At 37.9% G+C, this 17,840-nt stretch overlaps 1 protein-coding gene and 1 pseudogene across 1 annotated transcript; one reads left to right on the forward strand and one right to left on the reverse strand.

The window, feature by feature from the left end:
* The first annotated feature begins 6,010 nt into the window (after positions 1–6,010).
* Positions 6,011–6,964, forward strand: LOC113881634 (annotated as a pseudogene).
* Positions 6,965–15,699: 8,735 nt separating this feature from the next.
* On the reverse strand, positions 15,700–16,644 carry LOC113881642 (olfactory receptor 2G6-like). Its single transcript, XM_027524720.1, has one exon. The coding sequence runs from the start codon at positions 16,642–16,644 to the stop codon at positions 15,700–15,702; it is 945 nt and encodes a 314-aa protein (XP_027380521.1).
* Positions 16,645–17,840: the final 1,196 nt, after the last annotated feature.

Raw genomic sequence — 17,840 nt, forward strand, 5'->3', positions numbered from 1 at the left:
CTAAAAAAAAAAAATTTTTTAAGTCTAAAAAAGTAAAATAAAATTGTGGCAATGGTTGGACAACTTTACAAATATCTAAAAACAACTTAAGTGTGCTCCTTTTTTGGTGACATTGTTACTATGTATTTTAAAAACGTTTTATGATAAGATACATATACCATAAAACTTAACATCATAACCATTTTTATGTGTACAGTTCAGTGGCATTAGGCACATTCACAAAGCTGTGTAACCAGCACCATCTCGCACCATCTATCTCTAGAACTTTTCCCATCCTGTAACTGAAACTGTGCTCATTAAACCAGAACTCCCCATTTCTCTCCCTGGCAATCATCATTCTATACTCTATAATTGTGAGTACTCTAGATACCTCATATAAGTGGAATCAAATAGTATTTGTCCTTTTGTGACTAGCTCATTTCACTTAGCAGAGGAGCCTCAGGTTTATTCATGTAGTATGTGTCAGAATTCCCCACCTTTTAAGGCTGAATATTATCCCTTTGAATATATATATATATATATATGTAGCACATTTTGTTTGTCCATTCATCTGTCAATGGACATTTGGGTTGCCATTATGCCACTATTGGGAATAATTCTGCTATGTACATGAGTGGACAAATATCTGTTTGAGTTCTTGCTTTCAGTTCTTTTGGATATGCCCAGAAGTGGAATTGTTGGATTGTATGATAATTTTATTTTTAATTTTTGAAGGAACTGCCATACTGTTTTTCATAGCAGCTGTACCATTTTATGTTGAATTGTACTCTTTAAATGGGTCAATTTCATCACATATGAGTTTCATTTCAAGAAAACTGTAATTCAAAATCGGTGTAGTACCAACCCTCAGGGCTTCCATGATGATTCAGATGTTAAAGAATCTGCCTGCAATGCAGGAGACCAGGGTTCAATCCCTGGGTTGGGAAGATCCCTTGGAGAAGGATATGGTCACCCATTCCAGTATTCTTGCCTAGAGAATTCCATGGACAGAGGAGCCTGGTGGCCTGCAGTCCATGGGGTCGCAAAGAGTTGGACACAACTGAGCGACTAACACTAACACAACCCTCAAGGATCTTATAACCTAGCGATGGGAAGAAGAAAAGTTCACAAGTATTCACCATGTTAGGTAAAGTAAATGATGAGAGAAGTTCTTTGGTGCTTCAAAGGAAAGATATTATTTTTGGTTAGATGAGTCAAGAAAAGCTTCAAGATAAAAAAGAAATATTTGAAGAAATATTTAAAGAAAGGTCATACTGAAACAGTATGAAATGATGAACCACCTGGCTGGGGAAGGGAAAAGGAAAGTGAGAAATATTTTAAAGAAAGGCAAGAAGAATGGAAAATATAGAAAAATTATTTGATGGCAAATATGTTGCCGTTTCTTCCCCACACCATTTCATTTTCTTCTTGGGCATATAGGAGGCTGTACTTTCTAGACCACTTATATCCCAGTAGGGCCTGTAACTAATTCTGGTCAAGGAAATGGGGGAAGGGTGGTGTGGGAGCACAACTGGCCCCTAAAATCTCCTACAAGATCCTTCATCACCACCTGGGTACAGAGGATGCAGAGATCAACTCTGAGGACCCGGAGGAGACCCTAGAGCAGGTGCTGGCCTGCAGGTTACATCCAGCCCACTGCCTGCTTTTGTACTGCCTGTGAGCTAAGAATGGTTTTACGCTTTAAATAGTCAAAAATTAAAGAGTAAGAATATTTTGTGACACCTGAAAATGATATCAAATTCAAATTTCAGTGTCCATAAATAAAGTGTTACTGGAATTAAAAAAAAAATGTATTCTAGTGGGGAAAAGAGATTTTACATTTTTTGAAGCTGCATTTGATGGTTAGGTCAAAGCCTTCCATAGACAGATGTTAAGTATTCCTGCCTTTTCCTTGTATAGTCAAGGGTATAAGTTGTTTTGAAATTGATTGATCTTCAAACTTCAAAACACACAATACCCTTCAAGTCTCTTTCAATTTACTTGAGCAATTATAGCTATCTTAATTAACTCAATCATGTGCATCGTAAATGGAAAGATGAGCTGAACTGTAGAAAACCATGGAAGTTCCATTTAAAAAGTCAATAGTTTTTCTGTTTGGTTAAGTAAATTATTGCAACTCTCTGATAGCAATTGAACAATGGTAGAAGACTTGATATTTTTCCTTAGCCACATTAGAAGTTTGGGAGTAAAATGTGGGTTTTGCCATTTAATATATCATCTTAAAGTTTAGAATCTGCCTAAACTTTAACTCTGTGATCTCTTAGAAGTTGGTTATAATTTGCTGTATGACTCAGGGACTCAAACAGGGGCTCTGTACAACCTAGAGGAGTAGGATGTGGAGGGAGGCACAAGAGGGAAGGGACATAGTTATACCTATGGCTGATTTGTATGATGTTTGGCAGAAGCCAACACAATACTGTAAAGCAATTCTCCTTCAATTAAAAATAAAAAAAATTAATTATAAAACAAAGAAAAAAGAATTTTAAAATGAATATTATGTGAATTTTAGGTGAAAATTATGAACATTAGGTGAAAATTAACATATTTAAAGTTAAGTAACTGAACGAGTTCTTATTTATATATGCAGTTTTTTTTTTTTTTTTGCAATTGTGTGAAAAAATAGTAAAATACCTAAGCCATTAAAAGAGGAGAGCTAAGATAACTGCAAAGTCTAGGGAGTTATCTGACCTCTGTCATTTATGAGGAGTTACAAAAGAGGCAGATTAGGTATTCTCTTGGATTCTCTTTGATATTCATTTTCCCCGAGGATTGTCATCTCTGGGCAGCAAAGTGACATCAGCTAATTAACAGTACAGGACATCCATTCCTCAGAGACTTCAGCCACATAAACAGTTTTCACCAGACCAGTTTTACTGCCATTTCATACCAATCTCATGCTTTCATAATGAGCTCTCTGTCACAGAGCCAAGGCATTATATTCAGAAGGAATCCTGAGAGTTTGAAATTGCCTTCCTATGTCATCCTACCAGCTAGACAGAATGCTGATCTTCAGTACCCTGTGAAGGTATTTGAAGTTATCAAGAGAAAGCATCTTCTTGCTTAAGGAAAACTTAAGGATATTCCAATGCTGGTAGAGTCAACTTATGTACTCATTTCATACAACCTGTGTCCTTAGTCTACATACCCACTTTCCTATGTCCAGTACTGTGTTAAAGGCAGGAACTTGGAAATGAAGTAGAGAATGAGCTTAGTACACTCACATAAGGTGAATAAAACTGAGAGAACTGGAACTTGATCTCTGTAGCACTTTAGGAATTGGTAAGTTAGCTTGTTTTCAGTTGCAAGTGTTCTTTAAAGGTTACATTGAGTAACGTACATGTCAGTTGGCAAATGAAACAGAAATTCCTATAAAAATTCACCAACTTTAAGAACTTAATTGTTCCTTATGGAGGCCAACATTTTGTTCTTAGACATTTCATCCTATTGTAGTATATTCATTATGTCTCAGTATGTATATATGGAAAAATTTAAATACAAGATTTTTGGCTGTAATAAAACATGTCCTTCAGTAATTGAATAATAGCATATATGTGAATGTGAAAATATTAGACTATACACTTTTATTTTTTCCTCAGCTCCCTATTTTCTGTGAAATTACAGAATGTTTCTTAAAGTGTATTGTCAATGTCTGTTGTTTTAAAATGTTCATTTTCTTAAAGAAATGAACATGTTTACTTTTCCACATGCTAGTTTTGCAGTTACAACAATGAATGTCCATTTCGTGGTTATTGTGTCAATGCATTTTTTAATTTATTGGTAATGAAAAATGATCATTCTTCAATTGAAGAGAAATACCAATTTGAGAGGAGAAAAGTGGGTCAGAAAAGGTGATCTGAATGTTTAATTTATCGGTAAATTAGGCAAATGACAAGGTGCTGTGTAATGTACACTGGTGACTGTCCGTCCGTCCTTGCACACACTTATGAATGGACTCTACATTTTGTATGAATGCTTCCAGTGTCAGCTCATATGTTTTCTATTAGCTGGTGCACCAGTCCACACCTTATTTGTCACGAGTATTGACTGATAGCTTCAGAGCTCTTTCCTTCTTCAGAAAATTGCCATCAGTTGAATTGGAGCCACATTGCCAGGAGGTCTCCTGAATGTGTTTGGGGCAGCTTGCAGTCAACGACAGACTCGTGGGGTATATAAAAGGCTGCCTTTTTGTCAAGGTGGGACTGCATCTGACACAATGCATGCTCCACAGCTTGTTATTCTGTATAGTAGTAACTAGACTCATTTAAATGATTAGGTATTTAAATTTACCTGAGTTAAAGTGAAATTTAAAATTCAGTTTTTTATCTGCCCCACCTGAAATGCTCAGGTAGCATTGATCGTGTAAGTGAAGACAGAATATTTTTACCAGCAGATAGTTCTATTTGGAGAGTCCTTTTCCAGCTTTCTATGGGATCACGTTCATGCTATTCCATTTGAGATCAATCCTTGCTTAGCACATTTGTCTGCTCTGTTCTTTTTCCCTGATTCTCTTTGTCTTGAGGACATTCACTCAATAAACAGCAAAGAAATCCCCATTTCAGCCTCTTCTCCCCAACCTGGCCAAACCCTTTTTCATACTGATTAGAAGTGTTATTTCTGAGATTGTGATTGATCCATTTCTTCCTCATTTATATGTTCTTCATTGCCATTCAAATGTTGATAGTGAATAATCCTGTCTCCTATAGGAATTCCAGGCATTTTAGTTGTTGGTAATATGTGAAAATGAAATCAACAGAAAGAAAATGTAAGTGCAGCTCACTGGATTTTGAACTTCTACTGTGAACTGACTACTTCTGTTGTTTAGTTGTTAAGTCATGTCCAGCTCTTTGCGACCCCATGGACGCTATCCCACCAGGATTTTCTGTACTGAAGTGGATTGCCATTTTCTTCTTCAAGGTATCATCCCAATCCAGGGATTGAATCCATGTTTCCTGCGTCTCCTGCATTGGCAGGCGGTTCTTTACCACTGAGCCAAGAGGAAAGCCCATGAACTGACTATGCACAGTGAATACATTTTTGGAGTTCTTGTTATATTGGTATAGTAATTTTAGGTATCTTAAGGGCAAGAGTTAAGCAGTATAATTGAAGGTGATTTTTCAGGCTCTGAGCAATTTACTTTTTAGTACTATACGAAAAGACCAGGATATAGCATTCACTAATATCCTGTAGTAGGAGTCGACTAACTATTCTGCCCAAATGTTTACATGAGGCAGTATCATTGTGATACTTTGAATGTAATATAATCCTTTGTACAAGTACATTCTAGCTCATAAATTTCTATATGTGAATGCATTTTAGAGATTATTTTGTATTATTCTATTCCATGTGAAGTGAAAATCATTCAGTCCTGTCTGACTCTTTGCGACCCCATGGACTATATATTCCATGGAATTGTCCAGGCCATAATAGTGGATTGGTTAGCCTTTCCATTCTCCTGAGGATCTTCCCAACCCAGGGATAGAACCCAGGTCTCCTGCATTGCAGGCGGATTCTTTACCAGCTAAGCCACAAGGGAAGCCCCTATTACATGTGATGTATGTGCATATCCAGTTATGTAGAATTATGAGATACATATTTAAAATAAACTTTCTTCCTTTGTCTACGTCTTTCTTACTCTTTCTGATCACTCTCCCTTGATTTCCCTCATTCCCACTTTCTCTAAAATGTACATATATAATGATCATCCTATAATCCTATTAAACTCAATCTGAAAAAGGCACTTTATATGTATGATTGGTGCAAACCAAGGTTCATTATTTGATTTTATTATTATTATTTATTATTTTCTTATATTAATTATCAATATATAACTCTCTATATAACTTTTTGTGATAGTATAGAGCTCAATTTCAATAGGTACATCATTTATTCAAATAGTTGCATATAAATCACATGACCATGTCTTTGGACATGACAAATTTTTCTCTTTATCCCTGCACTTTTTTGGAAGATACCTTTAATAAATTGCTAAATGCTTGATTTGACAGGAGCCATGTGCTAGCAAAGGATGGAACAGAAAAATGAAAGTTCTTTCACTGGATTTATCTTACTGGGCTTCTCTGACAGGCTTCAACTTGAGCTCATCCTCTTTGTGGTCCTTTTGATCTTCTACATCTTCACTTTGCTGGGAAACACAACCATCATTGCATTGTCCTACTTGGACGCATGTCTTCACACCCCGATGTACTTTTTCCTCTCTAACCTGAGCTTTCTGGACATGTGCTACACCACCAGCATTGTTCCCCAGTTCCTATTTAATCTCAGCGGAGAAGACAAATCCATCTCCTTTGGTGGCTGTGTAGTTCAAATGTACATCTCTCTGGCGTTGGGATGTACAGAATGTATTCTCCTAGGAGTTATGGCATTTGACCGCTATGCAGCTGTTTGCAGGCCCCTTCACTACACAGTAATCATGCACCCCCGTCTGTGTGCCCTGATGGCTTCTGCTTCATGGGTCACTGGTTTTGCCAACTCCTTATTGCAGACAGCGCTTGTCTTCCTTTTACCTCGTTGTGGAAGAAATAAATTAGCCCACTTCTTTTGTGAGATCCCTCCATTTCTCAAACTTGTCTGTGTTGACACCACTATGAATGTGTATGCGAGCTTCTTTGCCAGTGTCATCATTCTTCTCACACCTGTTGCATTGATTGTGTTCTCCTATGGTCGGATTGTCAGGGCTGTCTTAAGAATAAAGTCCACTGCGGGGCAGAGAAAAGCATTTGGCACGTGTGGATCCCACCTCACGATGGTCTCCCTGTTCTTTGGCACAGCCATCTATGTATATTATCAGCCCAGCAGCAAGAACTCCCAGGATCAGGACAAGTTCATGTCTCTCTTCTACACTGTCATTATCCCCATGACCAACCCCCTCATATATACACTGAGGAACAGGGATGTGAAGGGAGCGATGAAGAAGCTGCTTTGGAAGGACTCTGACTCCAGATGATGGCTGAGGAGGACAGTTTAATGGAAGGACCTTGAACGCCAGTGCTCTTTAGATGCATCTGTGTGTCCCGCACAAGTCATCTAAAATTCCCTCTGACATTTCTGAAGGGAATTTGTTCCTTTCATTCCCGTTGAAAAGTGAGTGTTCAGATTCTAAGTTCATGTATTCTTTTCAACTTCCAGAGATGCTGATTCAGTGTTCTGACAGCATCTGTTTTGTAGTTATTGTTTTAACAGTTCCAAGGATTTTTATTTGCACTCCCATTTGGGTACATTGTTCCATATCTATTTGCAAAAAGACATGCGTCTATATTACATGAAGCCCAAATAAGAACATAAAGCCACTGAAACACTGTAAGGAATATTATTAATAATATTTTCTAGGAGTTACTAGAAGATACCATTCATTCTCTTATTTGGATCATGTCTCTACGAAAATTCCATAGTTTGATGGTTTGATCAGATGTTTTTCACTGATGTAGATGGAGCACTTGTGGGGAAAATAAAGTTGAATCTCAAAGAAAATCTTGCTGTATTAATTTTGGTAAAGCCATTCAGACATCAGGTGCAACTGTAACCTCAGCAGTGCAGCCGCCATATTGTGTAGGATCATTTCAGAGAAGGCCGTGCTAGGACTCACTGAGCGAAGGGTATGATGCACTGCTGGCAGTGACACTGGTAGCCCTTCGTTGGTAACAACACCAGGTAGTTCTTACATGTATTTTTGTTCACAGCAGGAGAAAAACACTGATGTGAGGCACAAAGTTGGTTACTTTAATTTTGTGAACCACCTAGTTCCTCTGTTAAATGAGATTTTTAAATGAGGAATTTTCGAGGGCATTATATCTGAGCAGCATATGACCCAAGTTCTATTACGTATTCTACACATTTTACCTACTGTGACGCAGCAAAAGTTTCAAAGGGTAAAATATGTTTAGATTATTCTCGTCGTGCCACTTTATAAATTCTTTGATTTAGGCATCAATTGGTTAAGACCTTAGAATCTCTCCTCTGCCAAACTTCCTATGAATTTCAGATTTAGTGAAGTATAAAGCTATTGGAAATGGCCCCTGATTCCCAGGAAATCCCATGTTTTGTGGAGATGTCCTCAGACTCATCAGAAGGAAATTGAAAAAACAAATATTGTGTCTATTAATTTAAAAATACATGACTAAGCTTTAGTAGTAGCTGTGTAATTGTGAAATAACTGTCACAGAGTTCTGAATTACGAGTAACAAAATAAACATTCCATAGAAAATTAATCTGACATTCTAGCTCTTAGATCCCCACTCAAGTTCAGTTTACAGCATATATTTATTTTCAGGTATAGATTCTGTTTTTTTGTGTGTGTAAGTTAAGCGTCATGAACAGTGTATGTTCTCTCTGGAGGTTAAAGCTTTGACTGTGCCATCATCACAGAAATATTTATGATTTTTGGTAGATTTCCCCAGCAAGTACCACTAGGCAAGTAAGTGCATTTGTGTCTCTCAGTGGAGACAAAAGCATGACAACTATCACACAGTTCCCTCTCCTAGCAGCTAACCATCCTCCTGGGCCTTGAACCCTCTCAGCCAATTTGCCTGAGAAGTGGTCTTGCAAGCTGGATATGGCAGTGTGGGTAAATTATATACAGGGTCAAGATTCTATCTATATTCCTAACACACCACACTCTTCACCCTTGAGTTAAATACTTGTGAAACCAAGGATTTTGACCCCACAGTAATGCTGAACATATACCTGATAAAAAGCAGTTTGGAGTGCTCTGTACTCTGAATGGTGAGAAATTTCCGCCTCTCCTTATTACTCAATCAGGTCTTGATAGTTATGCCCAAATAGTCCTCAGTGATACTTTCTTTGGTGCAGAAACCTTCAAGGTCACATAAAGTCACAAAGCCTATTTTCCTGAGTGAGTAGCTACTTGTCTGCTCCTAAGGACTGCCACCAAACAGATTTATTTGTTTTAAGCAAATGCTTGAGTGTCATTTGGATGTGTATATTACTTCAGAATAAATTACAGATAAGAAAAGTTATCTAGATCCGAGGCTGCACTAAAAAAAAAAAAAAAAAAAAGATCACTTAAAAAATACCATGTACCCAAAGTTCAGTTCTGTTTTATAATTTTTTCAAATGATATCTACCTTTCCAAGCTTTCCCTCTTTAGTTCCCAGAACAGGAATTGAACCCATGGCCCCTGCAGGAGAAGCATGGAGCCTATACCCTGGAATGCTGAGGAATTCCCTCCTTTTGAATTCTTAATATCTGTGAAATGGCTGCACTGGGTGTATCCAGGCTTTGGCTAAATTATTTGATCCCATCTGGAGTTCAGAACTGTCAATACGCCCAACAGCAAGTCATAATCTTTCATCATTTTTGCCTTCTGAGGAACACAAGGTGAACACAGTGTGCTCAGGTAAGGTGCCACCTTGGAAGCCTGAAGTGTCAGTCAGACTCCCATGAAGCACAGTTCCTAACCAGCACCAGATTGACCAACAATTAGAAAATAATACAAAACAAGAGCAACAACATGTGCAGTGTCTGTGAGGCCCCAAACCAGTCAGACTCTGCTTCCTGAACTTAGGTTTTTAAAATGGGATATATAAAACAAATGAGGGACTCTCACTTGTTTAACTTGTATCGTACAAGAGAGCAAAGGAGGGCTTGAGAGTTTCTCACCTGATATATCTTCACCTTTGTAGTCGTGTTCTGGCATTTAGGACTTTTATTCATTAGAACAATTGTAGTCTGTGTACTGTAAACAGACCCTATCCACCCTGCTAAAAATATGAGTAGAATGGTAATCAGCATATAGTGACCCCTGTAATATCCTCATTTATCTCCTAGTCAGTAGATTTCAGTGTTAACTCTTTGTTTGCCCAGGGTTCTGCTCTAACCAGGGTCACTGAGGACGGAAGAACAGATTATAGTTTTCTGTCAACTCTTTCCTCTGTAGGTGTGCTCTTTTCTGATGCCTGTTTGTATTATGACTGAGAGCTTCTTTCGTCTTTTCAGTATTGTAGCATAGTTCAACTTGATATGTCAGACTCAGGGAACCACAGTGTGTGGAAATGTCTTGTGGACGTGGTTTCCTGGGAAGGGGTGCTCTGTGTAAATGCAGAAATGAAAAGTTGTATGTCTCCTGAATCAGAGGGTTCAGGGGAAGGTGTCCCTGCGGCAGCTATAGGGATTGGGTATTCATGTTCCTTTTAAACAATCTATTCTACTGATTTATATTGTTTGGTGGATTCTTTTAACCATTTTGTAGTGAATTAAATCCACAATGTGTTTAGAAGCTGCAAATTCTTCTAATTAGGTGACCATTTCTAAGGATAATTTTAACCTCTTTTGAGAGTAAAACTCTTCAGTTGTGAAAAGTGAAAGTCGCTCCATCCTGTCCAGCTCTTTGTGACCTGATGGAGTGTAGTCCATGAGGCTCCTCTGTCCATGGCATTCCTCAGGCAAGAATACTGGGTTCGGTTGCCATTTCTCCAGGGGATCTTTCTGACCCAGGGATTTTCCTTGGGGGTTGAACCTGGGTATCTTGCATTGCAAGCAGATATTTTACCCTCTGAGCCACCAGGGTAGCTGTTGCTGTACCTGTAGCTTTAGTCTCACTGAAGCGTCCTAGGCATTTCCAGTGATTAATTTATTGGGGATACTCAGGATCAATGGAATGTCACTGTTAGTTGTCAAAACCTTTCTCAGGAGCCCAGTCCTGATTTTGTGTTAGCTGGTCATAAGTAGTGCTTACTAAATATTTTTCAGTCCTTATTTCATGCATTTGAGGATTGTTCAATAGTCTCCCAAGATTCTCTTTGGAAAGTTTCTTAATGATGCATCCACTCAATGAGAATTCTGTTTGGTTTAATATAAATAAAGTGAGCACCATAGTCATCAATGTGTCATTGTTATCACGAGATCAACCTCTCTCTGAGTTTACTCCCCATCTTGGGAAAAGCCTCCAGTACTTCCCAAAGAACATTTCTCCTCATATTCACCCTCCCTCCCCCAGCATGTTCTGTTTTGGTTTCTATTTGGCTTTAAATAACACACATTACTAAGTGATTACGCACAGCCAGATGTACACATCCACAAACACACACTCTGTATGCAACCACTTTTAGATCGATCTCTTAACTCTTTCCTGAGGATGAACAGTAGAAGGAAATGTTTTCTTTAGCTTATATCACTTGGAAGATACAGGTTTATATATGGTGTAATTTCAGTGTTTTCAGAAATAAGGACAAATACACACAAGTCAATGCGGTAATTTTTTATTCCTGCAAGTCACATTAAAAAGAAAATTGATAGAATTTGCTGCACTAAGGAGCTTCATGGAAGAGATCATGCTCCTTTTGCTGTTATGATGGATACACAAAATGTTAAACTTTTAGAAGTGCCATTCTTTCAGGCTCTGGATTGAAATTGGGATCACAAAGAGAAGGCAGTCTTTGTACATAGGCTAGAGTATTTTCCTTTATTAACTATGTAGAAATTTTTGTCTTAAACAATAGTGAAATTCTGAGTTAGGAGAGGAAAAATAAGTAGGATGAAAGAAATGAATAATAACACTTATTTTCAATTATTTTCCTCTATATCTAATGAGATATAAATTGAGCTAGTTTAAAGAGTACAACGTATGATTTGATAAACCTGTATATGGTAAAGGGATATCTACATAGTGTTAGCTAAGATCTTTATCTTGTCAAATATTTATTCCCCTTAAAAATTTAAAAAAGTTTATTTTTTTGACTCCTCAGAAATTATTAATTTTTAGCTGGAAGTTTGTACCTTTTGCCAATATCTCCTCATTTCTTCTACCTCTTTGGCCCTGGTAACCACCATTCTTCCCTCTGTTTGTAACAAGTTCAGTTTTTCTGATGTCACATGTATGGGAGATCACACAGCATTTGTCTTTCTCTTCTGACTTATTTCACTGAGCATAATGCTGTCATGGTCCATCCATGTTATTGCAAAGGGCAATATTTCATTCTTTCTCATTAATGAGTAATATTCCTTTGGATATGCATAGAACTTTTTCTTTAGCCATTCACCTCTTTGGTCACATATGTTTTTTCCGTATCTTGTCTATTGTGAAAAATGGGGCATTGAACATGGGAGTGCAGATAGTGATTTCATTTTATTTGGTGTACCTAGAATTTGGATTGCTGGATAATATGGAAGTTCTATCTTTAGTTTTTTTTTTGATATCTTAATATTATTTTTCATAGTGGCTTACCATCTTACATTCCCATCAACAGTACATAAGTGTTCTTTTTCCAACTTCACCAACTGTTGTTATCCTTTATGTTTTTAATAATAGCTATTCTTTTATTTTCTTCCAGCTTCGTTGAGGAATAATATTTTCTTCTAAAAGTTTTATGACTTCATGTCTTATATACAGTATTGCATAAGTTTGTTTTGCCATCAAACCATCTCATTTTCTGTCGTTCCCTTCTCCTCCTGCCCTCAGTCTTTCCCAGTGTCAGGGTCTTTTCAAATGAGTCAGCTCTGCGCATCAGGTGGCCAAAGTATTGGAGTTTCAGCTTCAACATCAGTCCTTCCAATGAACACCCAGGACTGATCTCCTTTAGGATGGACTGGTTGGATCTCCTTGCAGTCCAAGGGACTCTCAAGAGTCTTCTCCAACACCACAGTTCAAAAGCATCAATTCTTCTCTGCTCAGCTGTCTTTATAGTCCAACTTTCACATCCATACATGACTACTGGAAAAAAGATAGCCTTGAATACATGGACCTTTGTTGACAAAGTAATGTCTCTGCTTTTTAATATGCTTTCCAGGTTGGTCATAACTATCCTTCCAAAGATTGAGGGCAGGAGGAGGCGTGGACAACAGAGGATAAGATGGCATCACAGACTCAATGGACATGGGTTTGAGTGGACTCTGGGAGTTGGTGATGGACAGGGAGACCTGGTGTACTGTGGTTCATGGGCTGTCAAAGAGTCAGACACAACTGAGCGACTGAACTGACTGAATTGAACTGAAGATGTATAGAATAGTGATTTGAGTTACATACATACATACATACATACATCATGAAATGATGATCACAATATGTGTGTGTGTATATATCGTTTTTCAGATTCTTAACCTTTATTGAGTACAAAAATAGTTACAAAATATTGACTATAGTTTCCTCTGCTGTACAGTTGGTCCTTGTTCTATTCAGCTTTTATCTTGTCTTCTAGAGATACAAGAGATACAATCTTCTCCTGGGTTTTGACAGAAAGTCTCAGAAGTCGTATGTTCTCAGCCCTGAAAGACTCTTGGAGCTTAAGTTCTGCCCCTCAAAGACATCTAGCTTAGCTACTTAGCCAAATAGCAACCCACTCTAGTATTCTGGCCTGGAAAATCCCATGGATGTAGGAACCTGGTAGGCTACAGTCCACGGGATCACAAAGAGTGGACACGACTGAGCGCCTTCACTTTCATGAAGCTTCAAAATTTGGCAACTGCCTTACCGAAGAGAACTATGTGTTAGAGAAAGGACCCCTTACCCTAGTGAGTTTTTGTTTCCTAAGCACAATGGAGTAGCAGGATAGATTATTCCATATTTTTGAAACTTTTGTCTGCCTTTCTGGCTTCCCGGGGAGTCCTCTGGAAATAGAAATGTCCACTGGAAACATCTGGCCACGTATTTAAGTCTCTTTAAGTTTTCAGCTTGTCATGCTAGCCTTACATGAGTGTTTGGCTTTTCATGTTTTCGTGCCAAAGTCCCTCTCTATGGGCCATGCTCAATCCTCAATTCACACTCACACTCTTCAAATGCTCTATGAGAAAAAAAAAGGCAGTTGTCCTTCAGCTCACCTCAGAAGTGTTCAGTGCTTTCTGCTACTCATGTCTATATCACCCTCATCACTTTCACAACTTTATAATGGCTTCAAAAATATGGCTGCTAAAGTTAATTTGACCTTTCCAAGTACAATTGTTTCCCAGTATTGGCCAGGGGTTGTTTCAGGCACTTCCCCCCACCCGCTCCTATACCAGAAAAGCTGGATCCTCAAATCCTTTATGGAGAATGACAGATCAAATGGATCCATGTTTGGCTGAGTCTGTGGCTAAGGAGGAGTGACTGGACTTGCAGTGGGAACTGTGTTCAGCTGTAACCTAATGCATCTTATTGGGAAATGCAGTTCACAAAAGGTTACCTTGAATGAAATGATAAATTTTCAGCATTTATTTGCTGAAAAGGAAAAATGTAAGCATCTAGATGACTACAGAGTATGGAACTTCTGTGCCAAAAGATGATATGGTTATCAGTGAAGCTAGCTGTCATGGTTTAAAAGAAAACTCCGAGGGGTTGATATAAAAAACCCATATCTTCTGTATTACAAAAAATATAATCAGAAATAACTCATATTCAGTACAAGCTGAGGTAAGAATAGTACAGACCTCAACAAGTCATTAATCTGTTTTCACTTAAATAAAGAAAAATCCTTTTTCTATTGTTTCATTAGGAGTATAATGCATGAAAAAACATCCAACTTACCATTATTAAATAAGAAATATTTAAGAAGAACATATTTGCACAAAGGCACATTGAGCTTACCAGAAAATTATTTCTGTTTTTACACTGTTTTATAAATTCCCTTTAGTATCTGCCCTTTTATCATATGCTATTAAATACTGAAAAATCTGTAGTAAGTAAAAATATTTTTGGCTACTAGTAAATTATGCATTCTTGTATGCTACATTATACAAATACAGACATACAAACAAATATTCACAATAAATGTCTTTTTCAGTCAAGATTAACTTAATTCAATGCAATATAATACCCAGTAGTAGAAATTTCATCTGAAAATTATCAGTATGATTTTTGTCTCAAGACCTGATCACTAAGTATCTACATGGAATGAAGAGACCAGAGAGACTCACAGGACACATGATCTTGAATTGAGATCTTCATTAAATTGAGATCTTCAAGACAAGGTTCATCTGAGTTGGCCCGAAATTGCTAATATCTAAACACTTTAAATCTATTAAAGATGGTCAATGGATAGAAGAAATTTAGATCACTTAGAAGATAAACCCAAATTTTATTTTATGTGAAAGTAACAAAAATACTTAGTGTGATCATTTAGAATCAAAGTATTCTGCTAATATCTGGTTTATTTAAAACTTTTAAGAAGTAAATGATTTGAAGTCCAGCATCCATACAGAAAGTGCAGGTACTTTAAGTTTCAGGTTTGATAAATTTTCACAGATTGAATATTTTATATCACCAACATCCAGATCAAGAATCACAACCTGACCAGAACTCCAGAATGCCCCTCCCCCACATATCTTCCAAGGAAGAACTCCCAGTCCCCAGGGGAACCACTGTTCTGACTTTCAATACCAGAGATTCATTGTACCTTGGTTGAATTATATGTAAATGGAATCATACAGTAGGAATTATTTTGTATGTAGTTTGCTCACTGTAAATCATGTTTGTAGGAATCATTCATGTTTTTGTATGTGTAATTATTGTTCATTCCCATTATTGTGTAGTACATGATATAGCATAGTTTATTTTTAGAATTTCTTATTTAACATATATTCTCCCTAACAAAAGGTTTAGCTCAATGGTTTAGCCTCTGTCTCACTGATACATCTCAAGTATCTAGAACACAGTCTCGCACATGGTTGGTGCTTTATAAGGATGTGTTTAAATTAACTAGTTTTTACTCTCAGAAGTGTTCCGTTGCAGAACTTCCTGGGCCTGCAAGCACTGCATTAACTCGGCCTCAAGTCTAGGATTCTCCTCATTTGTCTCCTTAGTGCCCCTTTGACTTCCTTGTTTCTCAAAGTGTAAATCAGGGGATTAAGCAGGGGAGTCACCAGAGTATAGAACAGTGCAATGCTTTTGTTCACATCCTGTGAATAGCTGGAAGGAGGCTGAAGGTACATGGAGATGAGCGTCCCAAAGAAAATAATCACTACCATTAGGTGAGAACCACAGGTTCCAAAAGCCTTCTGTCTCCCTTGGGCTGACTTTATCTTCAGGACTGCACGGGTAATGTGACCGTAGGATACTAAGATGAGTGACAGGGGCACCACCAAGAAGAAGGTACTGACAGCAAAGACTTCAGCCTCATTGACAGAGGTGTTGGTGCAGGCCAGTTTCAGCATCACTGGAACTTCACAGAAGAAATGGTCCACTTGGTTTTTACCACAGAGAGGAAGAGTCATGGTCAGTGCTGTCTGGACTACAGAACTGCCAAAGCCTGTAAGCCAAGCAGTTACAACCAGCTGCAAGCAAAGCTGGGGATGCACGATCACCATGTAGTGGAGGGGACGGCACACAGCTACATAGCGGTCATAGGCCATGACAGACAGGAGGACACACTCTACTCCCCCGAGTCCCAAGGCAATGAAGAGCTGGGCCACACAGCCGCCATAGGTGATGGTCTTGTCCTTCCCCTTAAAGTTGGCCAGGGTCTGAGGGACAGTGCAAGTAGTCAAACAAAGATCCATAAAAGAGAGGTTGGAGAGGAAGAAGTACATAGGGGAGTGGAGGTGAGGATCCATCGTTGACAAAAGCATAATGGCGCCATTGCCTAAACAGCTCAAGGAGTAGATGATCAGGACGACCGCAAAGAGAGCCGTTTCCAGCTGGGGCTGGTTGGAGAAGCCCAGGAGAATGAATCGAGAGAAGGCGCTGTTGTTAGCTCTTTCCATTGTACTCCGCTTGTTGGAGTTAAGAGAACTCCATACTGTTAAGCTGTTTGTTTAATCCATGTCTTTCCCCCTGAGTACGTAGAGTTTGTGAGCAAGCTTGAGGCCTTTTCACAGTTACTCTTTTGTTGACAAACAAGGGGGTGCTAGAGAGTTACTAAGTAAGAGTACCTTCTGTGTTTCAGGCACTGACCGAAGCACTTTCTATGCAATTTGTCACAACAACTCTGTGAGCTTGGCATTATCATGATTTCTGCTAAATATGTGAAGGAACTGAGGGTTAAAGAGATGCAGTGATTTTATCAGAGTGATGTACTTAGTAAATCACAGAGGCAGGATTCCAACAGACTCTAAAATATGAGTTCTTAACTGCTGGGGATACTGTCTTTATGATGTATGAACTACAAAGATAACTCAAGAGTTTCTCAAAAATTAAATCTAGAAATTTGAAATAAGTTACAAATATGTACTGCCTTAGTCCTTCCCTGGACGATTGAAATATTTAGACTGGCTTTCTTGCTTCTGCTTTGTGTAGAGAAAAATATTTCTTTCTGAAAATGCACAGATAATAAAATTTACTATGAACAATTGTATTGAAATGGGAACAATATATTTTAATAAGTAAAGTCATGGAGCCTTTGATATGGAGTCTGTATTCATGTCTATTGATTGGAAAACTTTTATTGGAAGTGATTTAGAATTCACTGTATCCATACTGTATGTTCCAGAGGACTAAGCCTGAGAAACTCTCATTGTTACCATTTTCAGTGAAAACTCAGCAAAGCATCAATGTTTTTTTGTTTTCTTTCTTTATGTCTTTTAAAATTGCTTAATATGATAGAGCAAATACTCTTTTCAACCTTTTGTGTGCACTTCCTATAAATTCAGACCTCACATTAATCATTCTCTTTTTGGTAAAATCATCTGGTCTCATTTTAGAAATCAACCTCTGTCTGTGTGTCTCTCTGTTTCATAGACGCACACACCACATACAAACCATGATGCAAATTTAATAGTAAATAATACCTAAGAGGAGAAATATCCCATAACAGTACCATAGCCTGGAAAAGAGTTTAGTATGTATAGTAGATTCACAAAATAATTTTGTCAAGGAAGTGATAATGTGAAAGAAGTTTCAAAACTATAAGGGTTTTAGAAACTGAATTTAGGAGTTATAGCCTTCTTGCATATTGCCAAAA

Source organism: Bos indicus x Bos taurus, chromosome 23, assembly GCF_003369695.1.
Source record: "Bos indicus x Bos taurus breed Angus x Brahman F1 hybrid chromosome 23, Bos_hybrid_MaternalHap_v2.0, whole genome shotgun sequence".
Classification (NCBI taxonomy): domain Eukaryota; kingdom Metazoa; phylum Chordata; class Mammalia; order Artiodactyla; family Bovidae; genus Bos; species Bos indicus x Bos taurus.

Coding starts and splice junctions, on each gene's coding strand:
- LOC113881642 (XM_027524720.1), bottom strand. CDS start 16,644: ATGGAAAGAGCTAACAACAGCGCCTTCTCTCGATTCATTCTCCTGGGC.